The following is a 20,229-nucleotide window of genomic DNA, read 5'->3' as shown; positions in this document are numbered from 1 at the left end:
AGTAATTCTATTTCTTTATCTGCCGCATATTTCGGTGCAATTTAGAGTTATTCTAGCAGGAAATAATGAGGTGAAAGATTCTTTTAACATAATTTGAATTTCAGGATTATTCCGATTCAAATATTAAATGTGAAATTTAATGTGAATCAGACTGTGATATATCATTATTATTACGAGTGATTTTTCTGCTCCAGGTTCACCAAAATGAAGCTGACGTGGTTGCTGGTTCTTTGTCTAGTTGTGACAGCTGTAGTTGCCAAGGTAACATATTTTCTTGTTAAAAAATATCTTTGCCTTAATGTCTTCTTAAATTCTGCGTTTAACTCGTGGGACCAATCCCTACCTCCAGAGTACCACCCCAGGACCCGCTATACCACCCAAATATACTTCAACCCATTCAAAATACATGTCAATACAAAATCAAACAATTCTAACAAAAAATATATTAGTGATACTATGAACTATGGTGGTACTCTGGGGGTAGGGCTTGGTTCCCCACGCCGATAACCTGTGGTTTGACTGAGCCAAATCATAAATTTTGTCATAAAAATCCGTATAACAGTGCTAGTGCAGACATTCGAATGGTATTGTCCAACAACATTGACCTAGCACTCTTGCATTTGACCTTGTAGTCGGTACGTTACGATCTACACATGTACTTGTAAATGATTTTAATCGATATGAATGTAAATATACAGTTGTTTAAAATGTTCGAATTAAAATTTCCTCTTAGCGCTCTTAGCGCAGTTGGTAAAGAGTATTCACTTGAAGAATGTAAACGTAGACTGGTAGGTTCGAATCCTATTTCAGCGATTTTTAGTTAGCAAATATATCGATATATTCGATAGGTAATGGTCAATGTTCATATGACCTTTCCGAAAATTAATGAAGTGCCAGGTCAATATTGTTGGACAATATATTGTTACACTCAAAATACGACTTTCTCATCAAAAACTAAACAAATTGTGTTTCTTTTCAATCAAAGATTCTTAGCCATTGTCTCTTTCTTGATTAGTTTTGATTAATGTTGATGTTTCGGGAGCTGGTATAATGGAAACAGCAGACGTAAATTAAGAACATTTCCATTAAATGAAGCGTACAGATTTCACAGCAGATATGTTATTGTAAAAACAAGGTGTGAAACATCAACATGTTGAATGAACGAGATTTGTTTACAGGATAGATCAAAACGAAAGAATCGTGAGCGAAACAAGAAAGTTGAAAGGGGTCGCCCAGAGAACCCCAGGGAGGTTGGTTGTTGGGTGTGGTCAAAATATGTGTAGAATTTGCTGATGTGATGTTAGGGTGCTGCATTTTTGTAAGACAGGAAATGATCGCGCCTTTGTCTTGTTTAAATGTTAGAAGCGTCGCAAAAGCGTCTTTTTCAGTATTTGTGTTGTTAGGAATTTTTGTGTTGTAAGGACATTAAAAAGTGTTTTGTTAATCCGTATCAATTGCATTGGTACAGCTTTGTTTATGAACCTTCGACTTCTTTATTAAATCTCCTTTAAAAATAAATATCATATAACTTTGCGGCAAAATATTTCATAATTGATTTTTATTTGTAATTTTATAGATCTATATAATTGCACGATATAGTTTCTCTTCTTTTTTTTAAACTTAATTTCTTGAAAATGCTATATTTAGCTGATGGCAATTCGTGATAAATTCAGTGTTGTATTTGCAATGCTGTTTGTAATTTAGTGGCATTTCGTTTTGTGTAGGCAGATTGCATGCTAGCGTAGTGTGTGCGCTCACTGCGTTGCTCTTTTCCTCGCAGACCTCGTATAGAAATGTTAGTTGTAGTCGAAATGTCTGTGTGCTTTCAGCGGTAATAAGTTGCCTACGTTACAAGTATAGTGTCAAACCAACCTTCATTGAGATCTTGCCAGAATCTAGTTATATTTGGATTCTTAGCACTTTAATATTGAAATCCTAGAAATTTATACAAGATAATTCCAAGTTAAATTAATAATAATTACAGTACAAATAAATTACATAAATTGAAGCATTTACAAATAGCCGAATGTAGTGCTGTGTTATATATATTAAATGTCTATAGTATACAGGAACAAAGGGTGTGACAAAATAAATTTGTACCTTGTTAACATTAAAGCAAAAATGTTTTTATTGCCATGGTAACGTAAATTAATTTTGTGGATTTAACATATTTATTATTGAACTTCCTTTTTCGATTTTATATTCTTTGTTGTAACCTGGCTTTTTAAAAAAATTTTTTTAAAGCAAACGTCTTAATTATCAAGTACACCATTAAAGTGGTTATGTTTATGTAAGTGACTCGCGTGTTTTTTTTCCTACTCGTATACAGTATGTGTAGCTATTGATAATCATATATATAATTCATAATATCACTTTCTATGGATTTCCAAAATAAAAACAAAAGGATAATATGATATATTTCCTAATGTTTCCCTTCGGGGGAATATTCGAATAATTTTAATTTACATTTGTATACAAATGTACTTGCATGAAAGAAAAGGTACTGGAAGTACTTGGGTGCAAGGTTGTTTGGTTATCCGTTTTAAAATAAAGATTTTTAATATTATTTAATTGAATGAGTTATATAAATACATTTGTATAGTATTGAGGCAACAAGAATTATAAAATATTATATTTATTACATATCAAAACGGCCTGCATTTCAAAACTAAGAAAAATTTACAGTCAAAATGGGTCATTTACTTTTTTCATTTACGCGCTAATGTTGTAATACTAAAATTCAGCCCGTGACGTCATGTCATAATATTATATTATCCACACCCGTGCAATGCCGTTTTAACGGAGTGGTTAAAGCGGCACGGGTACGTAGTAAAAAGCGATTAAGATTGTATAAGTACGCATTTAAACAGTATAAGTACGTCAACGTCAATGTCAATGTATCTAAAATGTCTGCTTTGGAAAACTTTCTATATGTTGCTTGTAAATCTTTGGAATGTAAGGTTTAAGAAGGAATTTAACCTGAATGCAAGTTTGTATTAATTGTGAGGTCGTCATTTAAGGCCAAATCGTATCATTTAAATGTACACATTTTCTTAAAAACTAAATTATCTTAATCATACATATGATTCTAAAAGCATGCATAAACATGTACATATGATTTTGATTTCTTTAAATATTTTCAGCCTACCTGATGTTAGTCAAAGTAAAAAGTAAACCTTTATTTATCTTCATAGTTTAGCTCGATTTCAATGTATTAATATTTAAATCATCCAAATTAATACAATTAGTCACATAGATTTAACACAAGATGATTGGAAATTTAAATTTCAAGGACAAGGTTTTTTTTTTCTTGTAGATTGAAGCAGACGACGATGATGACGAATATGAGACTATTGACGTCATTCAGGAAGGCGGAGAAAAAGAATCATTTCAAAGTAAATAAGTAAATATTCATTGTGAAATATAACAACATTGTTCAAATCGTTATACCTAAAAACAAGATAAATCTATCAATGACATCATGTTATCCGTGTTTTTATGTTTGTATTTTTTTCAAATTTAAGTTTATTATGATTATTTTCGAAGAAATTGGCGAATGTTGCTGTATAAATGCCGGTCGCATGGTAGACAACCCCGTTTCTGCTAAATAACTAGAAATAACCATTATTTGACCCATATACGGTAGCCTATAAACTTACATCGTATATGATCGCCCTCATTGAGTAGAAGACATGTTTTGTTGTAGGTGCCAGTCTTATATTGCACTGGACCAGCAGAAATGATGATTATTGCTAAATTATGACAAACCGACGACTGAACACTTCACATACCATTACATAACCATTTCTCTGTGAATTATATAATTGATATTCTTGTTCTCACTGCACATTCAAGGTTTATTTTGGGATAGGTGTTCATAGTGTCAATTCGGCATTTCCTGTTAATGTAAATATCAATGTTTCACTAGATTCATTTTGTTTGACAGATCCCTGCAACAACCACAGATGTAAGCGTGGTGCGACATGTGAACTCGAAGGCAAGGAACCAAAATGTGTTTGCCAAACTTGTGATGACAAGCTCGAGGAAGAACTTAAACTGCCGGTAACGTTAGCCTTTTCCGATATTAAAGGCCCATTTTGCCCCCAGAAATGCCTTTTTTATTTCCAAAAAGCTTTTAATTATTGGTGTACTGTTACAGTTTCCAAAAAGCTACTCATTGGCCTGATTTTTCTTTTGCTTTCTGTTGCTTTTTGGAAAGTAGTAAATGGTGATTTAGTACCTTGTTTGGAAGACAAAATATGATAAATAATTTCACACTTAACACATGAGATGATAAGCATGGTTCTGTTCAAATTTCATTCGCTACATTACAATCAAAACTATGAAATCGGCAAGAATGTTTCAAGTTTTCTTTATGTGTTTGACACCAAACTGATCATACTTGGATATAGGCATTAAACACTGCTTTATTTTCCAATAAAATCATCTTAATTTGGTTAATCATGACTTTTATGAAAACTTATATTAACCATAATGCTACAGTTCGATATATATACTAACAACTAATCAAGCATTATAATTATTTTTATTATAGGTGTGCAGTACAAGAAATGCGACATACATGTCAGAATGTCACTTGGACAGAGAACATTGTCTGTGTATGAATGGCTTACCAGGCTGCTCGGATCAAGTGGATAAAGTCAGATTAGATTACTTCAGCGCCTGCAAAGGTATGTTTAAAACCTGATTAATACACTTGTTACTATATATAGTAACAAAATTGCCTATGATTTCAACTGATTATGAGTGTCACGTGACCTATTATGAGTTTGCGGCCCGGGGCCGAGAACTAGTTATCAGCCCGCAGAACATGTGCACGTGCACAAACTGAAACAATGACGTCATATTTTACGTCATCAAACAGTTAACTGTGAAAGTGAAAGTAGGTTGTCAGCACGAATCGCTTTATTTTTATTGTGAGAGCTTAAGCGTATTTAGTACAAACACATATTTGTTACTATTGAAATTTGAAGAAATAATACGACAAATTCATTCCGAAAAAAAAAATGAAAATAAAACTTGCTTCTAGATTCTACTGCTTTGAACACACAAACAGTAAACATCTCTGTACAGAACAGTAGAAGAGTACAATAGACAAGAATTTCAACGAAAGAACTTCAGAGTAGATCCTATTTTGTTGTTGTTGTTGTTTTTTTTTTGTTTTTTTGTTGTTTTTTTTTTAAATGCTACCAGATCTATTAGATTAAGTGTATTAAAGACATTAATACACGTCAGAGTAGGGCCAGAAGGTGATAATCGGCCCTGAATGAATAATGGCCCTCGGGCTAAAGCCCTCGGGTCCATTATTCATTTTGCGGGCCGATTATCACCTTCCGGCCCTCTCCTGCCGTGTATTAATCTCTTAATAAGCTACTCTAGGTCGTTATGCGTCATATGATAAAACTATTAGGGGGATACATTTAAAAGCATAGCAATTTTTGTTGTTGAACTTGCACCCTCACAAATATGTACATTGAATGCTTTAATGTACATGCTATTGAAAAAAGTCTCAGTTCGGAATGCTGTCCTTTTAGAAAACAAAATACTATGCTCATCTTTGAGTAAAATATTTTTATCTTAGGAATGTATTGAAATCCATGAAATACTTACTGAATATGTTTAATTTTAATAAAATAATGAACAAACTATGTATGGGAAGCTGCATTCCCTATAGTGGGGCGGGAAATTGAGAAAATAGTGCAAATTGAATTTGTGATACAAGCATGAAACTTTCAGGAAATCATCTTTAGACCATGTAGATTTCAAAAGTGAAGTGGGCCCAAAAATATCTCTGCTCATTCAAGATGGCCGCCATTTTCAAAATGGCTGCCATATAAATTTGACGTACATTCTAGCTCATTCATTCCAATTTTTTGTACAGACCTTTAACTAACACCTAAAGCATGCATATAGTTTCTCCTTTTCAAAAATTTAAATCTCACAAAAGTTCTCTTTCATACTTCTTAAAAATCCAAGATGGCGTCCAATATGGCCGTCGATTTTGTGCAAAACTGTTATATCATTTTTATAGTATAATTTGTTGCACAAATTATGTTTATTATGATAAAAAAGGGTTTAAACATATCAGAGATAATCAAATTATTTGTTGATCTCAATAAAAGTAAACATTTTAAAAGTTTTTGTCTAAAAATATCTTTAAAAAAGATCAAGAAAAAATTCCAATTTTTTCATATTTTTCAAATTAGATTTTCTAAAGTAATGTACAAAGTTAAAAAAAAGTTACTTTATATCTTAAACTGTATTTGACATTCCATCATATCATGTGTTTATTGTAAAGAATGTAAAAAAAGCATTAAATCTGTAGGTTTTATATTTTGTGAAAGTGGGTGGGGTAATTTTATATGATAATTGTAAAAGAAAAAACAACAGAAAATCTACATAGCTAAGTTCATTCTATTTCTTTGCCTTATTACTTTTCTATGAATTTTTAAGCAAATGTTCCAACTTAAAAAGTACTTTTTATTGGATGAAAGTAATTTTTTCTTCCTTCGGGCCATTTGGTGGGTGAGCAAGAAATGCACATACAAACATGTGTATACATTCAGTTATTAAATTTGGTTGCATGATAATTCTTGTTTCAATATATTTGATATCATATATTAATTGTTAATTGTAAAGACATATAAGAAGACAATAAATCAACTAAACGTGCTTAAAATAGCAAACATGTACATGAATGTAAGGTATAAAGGTAGTCCATAAACGCATATTTTTGACTCCTCCACAATTTTATATTTATAATATAAACATGGCTTAAAAGCCAACAAAATGTATGTAATGTGAAACATATATATCAATGATATGGCCTGGCCTGCATGCAACTTTTTGAAAAGTTAAGATACAAACTAAGTGTATTTCCTAAAGTAATCATATCTTATTTTTTTCTTTCAATAAGAGGGTAATGATGACCCTGGATCACTCACCTAAGATCATTGTTGGAAAAAAGGTAACAAGATCATTTTGGGAGTGTCAATTATGTCATAACACGCATGATTTGTGTCATAATTGAATCCGGTTGCTTTTAAAGAAACATGCTCAATATCTGCTTTCATTTTTTATTCACACGAGAGGACTTTAATAACCATATTTATATACGAGTCCATATAAACTTAGTGACCTTTAGTGTTTGGTTAATTTGGACCATGTTGTCCATGATATATCATTATTATAACATAATTATGATGATACATGATTAATGTATATGCATCGGATACTGTAGGTTAAGAGACAACAGACTTATTACAGTAGTCTTTGTAAATTAAGTGATACCATTGCAAAACTATTTTAGACTGCAGTAGCATCATACAAATTTATGCATGTTATATCAGTCTACATCCCAAATATCTTAGTTCAAGTCATTATATTTTAACACTAGATGTTTTTAATGTGTTTTCCTATACAAGTCTGTGAACCCAGGTGGCTCTATGAGCATGATTCATTAAATGTGTTAATAAAGACCTGGTGCTACATGCCAGCTTAGTACCTGTGTTCTATGCATTTTGATTTTTGAGAAGATTTTTTATATTGCATGTACACTTAATGATCCAAAAGTGTTTTATGTAACTTTTAAAGAGGTCTTCTTTACTTGGCAAGGTTATATTTTGACTATCTAAGCTCTAGGCATTACAGTTTGTTTGTTTGTTGATTTTTTTTAATAACAACAACAACAAAACAACTTCAATGCGATTCCCTACAGAAGTCTTTAAAAACTGTGTTCCTCGTGAAGGCCTTTAAATCACGCTACTGCAGCCCAAAATTGCTTTCCCTGTCACTTAGTTTACATTGACTTATATATTAAAATTCTTCTCCGAAACTATGTGCCCAATGAAGAGAAAATTGCGTATATCATAACATTGTGATGCTATATATAAAGATTATGAACTATTGGCATAGGGTCAAAATCACTTAGTTTACATGGACTCTTATTGGAATATAGTTATATTAGTCTTCTTGTAGTTCTGAGAGCCTAGTTATTGGACATGATTCTTTTCAAATAGTTTATAAATCATGACTGGTGAAAAAAAGATACTCCTTATATGATTTTAGCATTCTTCAGTATAAAAGAATTATAGACCTTTTCCAGCATTGGGTCTTAGGCGCGTGATCTAGCGTCAACAATTCTCTCTTGTTTAATGGGAAAAATAAAGTATGAATACATTTTGTTTATATTCCAAAGTATAAACTATGTTAGTTATGTGGGTCAAGCGGTTTTATTGATACCTATTTTAGCACACCTAGTCATTAGATAATATGATGTATCAGTCGCCTAAATTTTTGTTTCTTTTGAAAATATCATGTCTACATAAGTTATTAGAAATGGACGGTACTAATTCAATTATACTTGGTTACAATGATGTGCAAGTAAATATAACTTTGAATCATTCTGTTAAGACTAACTTGTGCAGGAAATAATTGTATTCATAAATAGACAACATTTCACTCAGGTCCAGGCATGATTTTATCTAACATATGGTTCGTTGATGAATATTCAGTCTTCTTTCTGTACAATTATCAAATTATATTAAGAATATTGAAACAACTTATATCATGCAAACATTTAATAACTGAATGTATACATATGATTGTATCTGCATTTATCGATATTTTAGTACACCCTCTAGACCTGAAGGAAAACAAAAATACCTCGATACAATAAAATACTTTTACAGTGAATATTTGCATAAGAATTATTAAAAAACGTTATTTTGTACTACACTTGTCTGATAAATTTACCCCAACCACTTTTAATAAGTATAAAACCTTCACATTTTTGTTAGTTTTTGTTACAATTATACAATAAAACATAGTGTTCATTGAATATCAAATACACTTTAATAAACTATGTAACTCTTGGAATTTTGTACATAGACCTAGAAAACCATGTTAGAGAAAAATGCAAAAAATGGCACTTTTTCTTTGATTTTTTTAAAGATTTCTTTTTTGTACAAAAAACTAAAAACATGACTAACAATGTAGTTAACCTAAAATTTGATTTTTTTCTAATATATTTCACAATTTTATATGGAAATACGCATACCTTGTGCAAAAAATTATACTACAAAAGAGATATATCAGTTTTCATTAAAATTGGCAGCCATATTGGACGCCATCTTGGATTCTGAAGAAATATGCAAGAGAAATTGCCTGAAGATTTAAATTTTTGAAAAGGGGAAACTATATGCAAGCTTTGGTGTAAGTTTCAGGTCTGTACAAAAAATTGGAATGAATGAGCTATTATGTACATCAAATTTATATGGCGGCCATCTTGAAAATGGCGGCCATCTTGAATGAGCAGAGATATTTTTGGGCCCACTTCACTTTCGAAATCTACATGGTCTAAAGATAATTTCCTGAAAGTTTCATGCTTGTATCACAATTTGCACTATTTTGACAGCAGAGACCTTATTTCCCGCCCCACTACTATTACGGTTGGTCTTTTCTGAAAAAAAAAACTGCCAGTTTTTTAATGACACTATATATTTATATTGTGACCACATATCTAATTTAAATGAAGTCGAAACATGTTTTTTTTTATACATACAAAGAGACTGTGTAGCAATTATTAATATTTTTAAAAATCAAATTTGAGCATAGTATATCTTTTAGAAAATCTAAATCATTGTTAATTGCAAAAATAATTTAGAGTTATTATTTAGTATGTACAATTTATACCAGCTGCATAGTCTATCATGGACCATCTTCCCTGGCTTTGAATCATATATGGTGCTGAAATTGTTTAAACATCATGTCACTAAGTTTGAGCAGCGAATTATTTAAAGCCTGTTTATACAGCAAATATTGGCACGCTAACTTCCTTTTTATGGGAAGTAATGGTAGGAACGGCCTATGGTGACTGCATGGCCGTGTGGTTAACGCGTTGGTCCAGTAATATAAGGATCGGTAGCCGTCTGGGTTGAAACCCCGACAGGGGCAAGTTGTTGTTTCCTTGAGCAAGAAAACTATACTCATTGCTCAGTACGGGTTGGTTCCAGGAACGGATTCGATGTGTGTCTATAATACACAATTGAAATAAAAAGGAATTCTGTATAAACCAAAGGCAAACTATGAAAGAGTTAAACAGTGTTTAACTGATTATTGCAGAGCTTACTACTTGTCCTAAAGATGAGTTGGAAAGGTTTCCAGAGAGGATGAGGGGCTGGCTGTTTAGAGTTATGACTGACATGGTAAGAATAATAGTGACAATTTTACACTAAAGGTCTGATTTATATTTTTTTAATTAACATTTTATTCCCATATATTTTCAATGATTCTCTATTTCACTTCATTAAACATATGATGGTTCTGTGACATACAATCACAACTTACTTATAAATGTATTACTTATAGAGGTGGTATAGAAGTATCTTTACTAGTATGTAAATTAAAATCATTTTTTTGTTATTCTGAATGATAACGTAAATGAATCTTTATAACACGTTTAGCCATTCATTTTACATGTATATTATTTAACAAGATAGCTCTATGTTTGGCTCTCAGGTAAATCAGAAATAGGAAATGCAATAGCCGCACACATATTTACGAAAGACCGGTGGGGACTTTTCAACTTCAGTTGAAATCGTGAATTCGTGAAGTTGAAATCGTGAATTCATGAAGTTGAAATCGTGAATTCGTGAAGTTGAAATCGTGAATTCATGAAGTTGAAATCGTGATATTTATGAAGCTGAAATCGTGATGTCATAAATTCTGTATGTTGAAAACGTGAAGTTAAAATTGTGAATTCATGAAGATAAAAACGGGAATTCGTTAAGTTTCGAAGATAAAAACGGGAATACGTGAAGTTGAAATGTCCCCATCGGTCTTTCGTGCATCTTTATACTTATACATGTACAAGTTACACAGATTTAGTAAGAAGTGCTAAGAAGCAAACAGTACTTTTATTTGTAGGCAATGCGTGGGTATCCTGAATTGGACGATTACCGTGACTTCCTTGAGAAGGCCCGCCATGACGAAAATCATGCTGGAGCAGTTATCTGGAAGTTCTGCGATCTTGATGTGCATCCCAATGACAGGTATTATCATGCTTTTGTCAAAGCTATAACGTAATTCGGCGTGAAAGGTTACAGACTTTCTATTCATACTGTCAAACCGAGACATCGCCCGTCCAAAATTATCTCGATGTCTAATTCAAAATCTGGCCGGAAACATTAATCACAACAAAATTTCATGAAAATTGCAGACTTGGTTTGATTGAGTCTGAAGTTGGACTATGTTAGGGGTTGCTTTGGATAGCTTTGTGCCAGCGTTAATTTCGGAACTTGTAATTCCAGATAGTTTGGTTTTTGTTGTGCAAATTCTAAGCGAAGATATTTCAAGTTACTGTTTGATCTATGCAAACCCTTGATATTATTATTGTTATCGAAAACATCTTAGATTTTTGGTTCCTATATTTTAGGCAAGTGACCCGCCGTGAGCTCATGTACATCACAGCTTCTATAAAGCACATGGAACATTGTCTGGTTCCCTTCCTTAAAGAATGTGATGCCAATGATGACAACAGCATCACACTACAGGAGTGGGCTAACTGTCTCCGCATACCACAGGGTAAATATAAATACTAATGATTAATTACCACATTCGTAACAATTAATCAATATCTATTTTGCACACAGTTTATCAACATTCGAGGTTTGAAGGGGTTGAACTCTTTATCAAGGAGCTTGCGTATTAAACCATTTTTTCTTAACGCTAAGTCAATCAAAAATAATAATTGACTTAGCGTCAAGAAAAGGAAAATTTATTCAATAAAAGAGGTGTTTTACCCATTGAAATGTCAGAGATTGACGCAATATTAATAAAAAATACGTATATACATTTTTGGTGCAGTTTTTTGGGGTTTCAAGCCTGTTTTTAACAGAGGAAGACACCATTATCTCAGAGATGTAATTAAATGTGACACCATATCATAATGTTTCCGGTCGTTAATTATTTAATACATGTGCTTTACCTCCGAGAATAAAAAAGCTTTTGGAAAATGAGTTCCAGAAGTTATATATTCAACAGATTTAAATTCAATTTATTCCTTGGTAGGGAAAATTTCTGGATAATCCAAGAGTTATAAATGAGGGAGTCAAAACAGCACATTTTGATTAAATACAGTAATTCTGGTTAAATCACTGGGTTAAATGCATTAGAAACATGTTACAGCCATCACCTCAGTGAGAAATGTTTCCTGATATATGTTATTCTCATTATGCAATGATTAATTTTCAATGCAATATAATTAATTGCTACTTAAAAGTGCTGAAATAAATTTTTCATGGTTTTAAATATGTGAATCCTTATTAATATATATATTATATTAATATATATTATAGAATTATTTTGACATCTTTAGAATTAGACTGTTTTCTTCTTTATTTTGGGAGATAGCATCTATTAAATATCGTTTTTATACGCCCGTTTGAAAAACGGGACGTATTATGGGAACGCCCCTGGCGGGCGGGCGGGCGGTCGGCGCGGGCGGGGCGGCGTCCAATTTTGTCCGGAGCATATCTCCTACATGTATGGAGGGATTTTAATGAAACTTCATAGAAATGTTCACCACTATGAGGAGCAGTGTCGCGCACATGAACCAGGTCTCTAGATCAAAGGTCAAGGTCACACTTAGAGCTCATTGAAAAATGCTTGTCCGGAGCAAAACTTCCACATGTATAGAGGGATTTCAATATTACTTGGCACAAATGTTCACCATTGTGAGGCGGAGTGTCGCGTGCAAGATTCAGGTCCTTGCGGCCAAGGTCAAGGTCACACATAGAGGTCAAAGTTCAGATAAAAATATGAAGATGTGTATATGGACCATTTAGTCATCATTTATTGAGGGATTGTAACACAAATGGTCATTATCAAGACTATGGCTGTGATACTTATAATTTAGGTCAATATATATAAGGTCAAGGTCACTAAAGATGATGAAATATCCAGATTTTGTAAATAGAATTTAATCAAAGGGCGACAACAAAGTTATTACTTTGTTCATAAATGACTTACACAATTACTCCCCTTGATCTACTTTCACTTTCAATTCTAAAAATAGAATTTAATCAAAGGGCATAAAATAATCCTCTTTCTTGGACTTGAGTATGTTCTAAAGAATGTAACATTCATTGGTCAAGATTCTTAACTGTGATAACTATGGTGTTCTGTAGACTTGGTATTTGTTCATAAAGATCATACAGTAATTACCTTATCAAATGTAAATACTTTCTCATAGAAATTTAATTATATTTTAATTTTCAAGTAAATATCAGTTCAGCTCTCCTACATGTATGGAGGGATTTTCATGAAACTTCATAGAAATGTTCACCACTATGAGGAGCAGTGTCGCGCACATGAACCAGGTCTCTAGGTCAAAGGTCAAGGTCACACTTGGAGCTCATTGAAAAATGCTTGTCCGGAGCAAAACTTCCACATGTATAGAGGGATTTCAATATTACTTGGCACAAATGTTCACCATTGTGAGGCGGAGTGTCGCGCGCAAGATTCAGGTCCTTGCGGCCAAGGTCAAGGTCACACATAGAGGTCAAAGTTCAGATAAAAATATGAAGATGTGTATATGGACCATTTAGTCATCATTTATTGAGGGATTGTAACACAAATGGTCATTATCAAGACTATGGCTGTGATACATATAATTTAGGTCAATATATACAAGGTCAAGGTCACTAAAGATGATGAAATATCCAGATTTTGTCCGGAGCATATCTCCTACATGCATGGAGGGATTTTAATGAAATTTCATAGAAATGTTCACCATTATGAGAAGCCATGTCACGCACATGAACTAGGTCTCTAGGTCAAAGGTCAAGGTCACACTTAGAGCTCATTGAAAAACGCTTGTCCGGAGCAAAACTTCCACATGCATAGAGGGATTTCAATATAACTTGGCACAAATGTTCACCATTGTGAGGCGGAGTGTCGCGCACAAAATTCAGGTCCTTGCAGCCAAGGTCAAGGTCACACATAGAGGTCAAAGTTTAGATAAAAATATGAAGATGTGTATAGGGACGATTTAATCATCATTTATTGAGGGATTGTAACACAAATGGTCATTATCATGACTACGGCTGTGACACATGTACTTTAGGTCAATATATGCAAGGTCAAGGTCACTAAAGATGGTGAAATATCCAGATTTTGTCTGGAGCATATCTCCTACATGTATGGAAGAATTTTTATAATACTTTATTGAAATGTTCACCACCATGATATGTATTGCTCCATGCATGATCCAGGTCTCCAGGTCAAAGGTCAAGATCACACTTAGAGCTCATTGAAAAACGCTTGTCCGGAGCAAAACTTCTACATTCATAGGGGGATTTCAATATAACTTGGCACAAATGTTCACCATTGTGAGGCTGAGTGTCGCACGCAAAATTCAGATCCCTGCGACCAAAGTCAATGTTACACATAGAGGTCAAAGTTCAGATAGAAATTTGAAGATGTGTATAGGGACCATTTAGTCATCATTTATTGATGGATTGTAGCACAAATGGTAACTATCATGACTACAGGTGTGACACATTTAATTTAGGTTAATATTTGCAAGGTCAAGGTCACTGGAGATGATTAAATATCCAGATGTTGTCCGGAGCATATTTTCTACATGCATGGAGGAATTTTAATGTTACTTTATAGAATTGTTCACCACCATGAGACGTAGTGCCCTGCACATGAACCAAGTCTCTAGGTCAAAGGTGAAGGTCACAGTTAGAGCTCATAGAAAAACGCTTGTCTGGAGCAAAACTTCTACATGCATAGAGGGATTCAATATAATTTGGCACAAATGTTCATCATTGTGAGGCTGAGTGCCGTGCATAAAATTCAGGTCCCTGCGACCAAGGTCAAGGTCACACATCCTGTGCATATCTTCCCTACTGATTTGTTTTAAGGTTCATTTAACAACACAGTGCCAAGAATAAAAACTTGCTTGCTAGATAACACTTATCCATAATGCCCCCATCTCCATCTAAAGCTTTCGTAAACGGGCGTATTTTGTGACTATGGCACCCTTGTTATTCTTCTTCTTCAGCTTACATGTAACTGACAATTTCAATTTCGTTTGGTTTTCAGTTTTATGGAGTTATATTGTTTAAAAGTATCTATTGTTAGTATTATTTCATTCAACTCATCAAATTTTCTTCTATTTCCAGAGGCTTTAGTCGATCAGTGTAAGCATTCACAGTAAATTGTGAGTGTATTAAATGACCAGAATGTGAACAAGAACAGAAAAATAGATATCACATGACCATCACGTGATAATCATGTGAACAGCCATAGACAAATTTGATTGGTCAAACATCAATGTGTCATCAAGTTAATTACAAGAAATGCCTGGAACGAGATTTTTACATCATTTTTTATATATCTCCTTTAGTGAAGAGTTTTAGTCACGGATTTATATTACGTCATTAACATCACTGCTTTTAGTTTATCCAGAAAACTTTTTTTAAATAGATGTGCAAGAGTTTGGAAACTTGCATGTAGAACGTTTGATATATCTTACATCTGGTCTGAACTGTTGTATGAACACTCATGTGCCAAATTTTGTGCTAGTCATATATGTACTATTATCTTCTATAACATTGCTTTAGTTCATTAGATCTCATCATTTTACACTGAGGAAATAAAACCAGTCATGTTTCGGGTCCTTTTAAATAAAATACCTAATTAAATTGTGGTAATAACAAATTATTTCTACTATTTAAACAATTGAAAGTTTGGAATTGCTTTGCACTTAAAACCAGTCTTTTAGGGGAAAACACATAAAAAAATAAATAAGATAAAGGTAAATATCAATCAATTTATGTGATAGAAAGACTGTGAATATTAGCTGAAAATATCCTTACAATTGTATTTCATTGTATTCTCTTGTTTTAAATGCTGGTTGTATAAAATATATGATATGGACGTTTTTCTTGTATAACATTTTGAGTTTTGTTGAGCATGCATTTAATTAACTGTATGATAGGCCAACGTCATTGACATGTAAAGTTTGAATCAATATCTAATATTTTATAATACTATTATTTGACACTTTCATTTTCTGAAATTTCCAGTAAGAAATAAATGTAACAAGAATAAGTTGAACATAAAAAATTTTACTTTTTACAGGAAAATTTTCAACATTTATAAGATTATTTACTAATCAAATACGAGACAAGTATTTCAATGTAATCAAACAAGATTACAGTTAAACACATTTTTTTCGTACATTTTCATTCTTTTTCTTGATATTTTTCATACTTCGCACATACATTGTACACTTAAATAGAAAGAACAATTTCAGTAGCTTTATAATTACAGTTTTGGTCTTGTTTGTCTACATGTAGCATATGGCTTAATTAATGTCAATCAGTTTGTGTATTATAGGCAAGGGTAACTGTCAGAATTCTGTAGCTAAATAAAAATGTTACAACAACAACATTCTTTTTTGTTTTGATTTAACTAACTCTTAATCTACAGAACTATTGATATCATCACTGGGTGGAATAATTTCTAACAATTCTTGAGTAATGATGTGAATTTGTTAACAAGAAAATTTGTTCCTCACAGTATTGTACTGATATGAAACATATGAACTTTCCAAAGTAAATCTCAGTACATAATTACACATTCAAGCAGATACAAGCATTTATCTAAATATACATTTAAAACACCCAGTTGGATAACTTTCTCACAAGTTTCCAACTCAAAAGCAGTCATTTGAAAGAATTCAATTTCAAGTCCCAAAAATGTGCTAACCCTGCTTATGAATTTTATATGCAATGCACGTGATCAACAATGTGAAAAGCAATGCTTAGCTTCACATGAAGTGTTAATTTCTTACCTAGCCTACAAGTTATGTTTTAGTATTAAGGCTATGAGTAAAATTAATGAAAGATATATATTTATAATGAATTTAAATGGTAACGTTTAAAAACAACAACAACAACAAACCTAAACCTCAAACTGGTCTACAATTAAAATGTTCGAGTATATTCGAAAGAACAAAAGAAAAACAAACATTTGGATCACTACATTTATAAAGTTTATTAAAAAATTAATACAAAATGATCCCTGTAATAGAAATTAAGCACTTATTATTTTGAACAGAACACAGTTAATAATGCACAGCAGATATTATGTAACACAGTTACTATGGCAACAAAACATAATTTAACAATTCTCATAAAACAAATGCTATATTTGAGCAAAAGAAATGGAAATCAAATACATTTTCAATTTTATATATTCTAACAGACAAAATAATGTCTGCTTGCATGAAATATTACAATGTTATTTGGTTTTTAAATTCCAACAGGCCACTTATTAATAAAGTATTATTTATTGATTGTTCAAAGTTGGTTGGGAGAAAATAACAGAAAGTTAACTAAATGACCAGAAACAGTTCACCAAGAACAAAACAGCCATAATGTTCCTATCAACACACACCTGTAATTGTTTCTATCTTTTATCTAATGCTAAATAGTGTTCCTGCATCATTATATGACAAAATTTTATATCTATGTCACTGACTTGGGTTTTTCAAGCTAAGACAACCCATAACTATTTGAATTTCAATTAGTTACATGTATGATCAAAACATACACAGCAGACTTTCATAAAGCTTTGTCAAAATTGTGAACATTTCAGTCTTTAAAAAAGTTTCCTGGCATTTCACAAGGTGACTCAGATTTGAATCCAAAACGACCTATATTGAAACTTATCTAAGAAGTCAAGACATTTTAAGCAAGTTTCATTAAAATCTGGCAAAAACGTGGTCATAAGAGTGTTACATGTAGCTAGGTTTTCCTTTGATTTGACAAGAAGACATAGTTGGGTTTTTTTTCTCAACCAAAATAACCATTGTTCAAACTTGTCCAACATATATCAATGAAAAAAACTTTTTGACAAATTTTGATAAAGATCGATTAATAATATGACTTAAATGTCAACAAGGTTTTTTTTGTGGAAATTTTGATAAAGATCAATCAAGGTTTTTCTGAGGTTTGATTGGTTTACCTCATTTTAGACCTAGAAAACCCATATTCAATCTTAACCTGGAAATTTCAAAGCCAGGCATTCTAAGCATGTCTCATTCAAGACTTCATGAAAAATGTGGTCTGTAGAATATTAACAAGGTTTTCAACTGGTCTGACATGGTGACCTAGTTTTTTTTTTTGCTCCAGATTATGCAAGTTCAGGTGTATCCAAGCTTTGAATGAGTCAAACATTCTGGCAAAGCTTCATAATAATCTAATTAAAACCGTAACCTCTAGAGAGTAAACAACCTCAAAATGCTGGGGATGGATGGCAGACTATTGACTGTTTTTATAGTCTGCCCTTTAGTATACTATGTATACTTTTTAGTAGGGGAGTTAACAACCTGTGCTGGTGTTGTACATTAAGCCTGAAAACCAGTATATATCTAACTTATACCTCTTTATTTAATAATGCACATATTATTTCATGTATGTATTTCAAGTTGTCCTTATATGTCTCATATGACTTGTGCAGATACAAAACTGCCATTTGTTACAGCAAACTAATTTTCTTTTTTAGTATAAACATTCTTAACATTGTCTACAAAAATCTCATAAAAAAAATATCAAACAAACATTGTTTTTCAAGGAAAAATTTCACCAGTCTGGGCCCATTAAAATAATTTCAATGAAACACAAATCTTATAAAACGTGTCATGTCCGTTCTATAATTAACAGGAAAGAATACAAACAATAACATGTAAAACAATGACAAAGTGAATGTATGTGATATAACCCACTCCATTTAAATACAATAAACTAACATAATTTTATACAACTAATAATCTTAATGCTGTGACATGTGTTTTTTTTAAAAAGGTTGATTTCATACATTTTACATAAACCAAAAATTGCACTTAATAAACATACTGCCATTTTAGAATATCTTTCCGGAAATGTTCCTAATACGTTTGTGTTTGGTCCAATTCCAACAACATTTGCATAGTGATAAAATATTCTTTCACAGTGTTTCATGTGGCTCTTGCTCCATACAAGTACATGTTTAATCACTCAGTTCATACAAGTACATGTAAAACTATCACTCGATTCATACAAGTACATGTATAATCACTAAGCTCATACAAGTACAATCACACAGTTCATACAAGTACTCAGTCCATACAAGTACATGTATAATTGCTCAGTTCATACAAGTTCATGTAGAATCACTCAGTTCATACAAGTACCTCCATAATAACTTAGTACAAACAAGTACATGTATAATCACTAATTTCATACAAGTACATGTATAATCACTAATTTCATACAAGTACATGTATAAAAACTCAATTCGTACAAGTACATGTAAAACAATCACACAGTTCATACAAGTACATGTATAAAAACTCAATTCATACAAGTACATGTAGAACAATCACTTAGTTCATGTATAATCACTCAGTTTTAGGTCTAGGAGCAGATTTAGACCGGAACTTGCCCACAACTTGTGTAAGAGCTACGAGCACCAGTGAGCCAACAATTACGTAGGATATTCTGTATAACATTACCATACCAAACACTAACATCTGTGTTACCATTATATGAATAAACTGTGACATAAAATTCAGAGATGACCTGAAAATAGAAATTGATTACAAGTAATAATTGCACATTGGAAGACATAAAGCCTTGGCACATACCTACCGGAAAAAAATCACTGACTACAATTGATACAACTATATCTATTTTTCTTGATTAGAATTCAAAGAAACTACCACTATGGTTGCTTTGACAGGATGGGAATGGAACTATTTTGATCCGAGACTTTTTTACCATTTGATGTAGATCTATACCAATACCTAGTGTGTTAACTTTCAGATCATTTGCTCCGTCAGTTTTTCCATTGTAATCATTTTTTTTAATGCAAAATGACTTTAAAATGGAAAGCCTTCTAACATTTTTAGCTCAAATCAGACTAAGAATTGCACTAAATATTAAGTTTCTATTTGATTTTCAGTATATTTCTTTAATATCTTTTTCATGTTTTTCTGTATTTAGTGTCCCAGTTAATCTTTGTAAGTTTTCGAATTGTTTTCAAGGTTTTGGACTTATTCAGAGCTCCATTAAAGGAATGCAATGTTTCTCTTCCAAATCTTACTACAGAGTACTGATGGTACACATTTTAAATTTAGGTATTTAAAAAGAA

General features: G+C 32.2%; 2 protein-coding genes across 3 annotated transcripts in view; one reads left to right on the top strand and one right to left on the bottom strand.

The window, feature by feature from the left end:
• The first annotated feature begins 2 nt into the window (after positions 1-2).
• LOC132714354 (SPARC-like) lies at positions 3-15,681 on the top strand. Of its 2 annotated transcripts, XM_060697213.1 has the most exons (10): positions 3-70; positions 195-261; positions 1,179-1,250; positions 3,317-3,395; positions 3,947-4,062; positions 4,556-4,691; positions 10,144-10,226; positions 10,948-11,072; positions 11,456-11,604; positions 15,213-15,681. In XM_060697213.1, the coding sequence occupies exons 1-10, from the start codon at positions 66-68 to the stop codon at positions 15,245-15,247; spliced, it is 867 nt and encodes a 288-aa protein (XP_060553196.1). In that variant the 5' UTR covers positions 3-65; the 3' UTR covers positions 15,248-15,681. The 2 variants fall into 2 exon arrangements, with proteins under 2 accessions (XP_060553196.1, XP_060553197.1); XM_060697214.1 differs by lacking the exon at positions 1,179-1,250.
• Positions 15,682-17,072: 1,391 nt separating this feature from the next.
• The window catches only part of LOC132714360 (GPI inositol-deacylase-like), a 48,713-nt gene continuing 45,556 nt past the window's right edge, over positions 17,073-20,229 (bottom strand). Inside the window, exon 23 of the mRNA XM_060697219.1 lies at positions 17,073-19,658. Coding sequence (XP_060553202.1) covers positions 19,478-19,658 — 181 coding nt within the window. The 3' untranslated portion in view covers positions 17,073-19,477. The remainder of the gene's footprint in view (positions 19,659-20,229) is intronic.

The sequence above is a fragment of the Ruditapes philippinarum genome, unplaced genomic scaffold (genome assembly GCF_026571515.1).
Source record: "Ruditapes philippinarum isolate M1 unplaced genomic scaffold, ASM2657151v2 ctg122_1_1_1_1, whole genome shotgun sequence".
Lineage (NCBI taxonomy): Eukaryota > Metazoa > Mollusca > Bivalvia > Venerida > Veneridae > Ruditapes > Ruditapes philippinarum.
Note: the sequence above shows the minus strand (reverse complement) of the source record. Positions and strands in the feature narration are given on the sequence as shown.

Coding starts and splice junctions, on each gene's coding strand:
- LOC132714354 (XM_060697213.1), top strand. Junction 1,251..3,316: donor GCCCAGAGAACCCCAGGGAG/GTTGGTTGTTGG, acceptor TTTTTCTTGTAG/ATTGAAGCAGACGACGATGA. Junction 11,605..15,212: donor CTGTCTCCGCATACCACAGG/GTAAATATAAAT, acceptor TTCTATTTCCAG/AGGCTTTAGTCGATCAGTGT.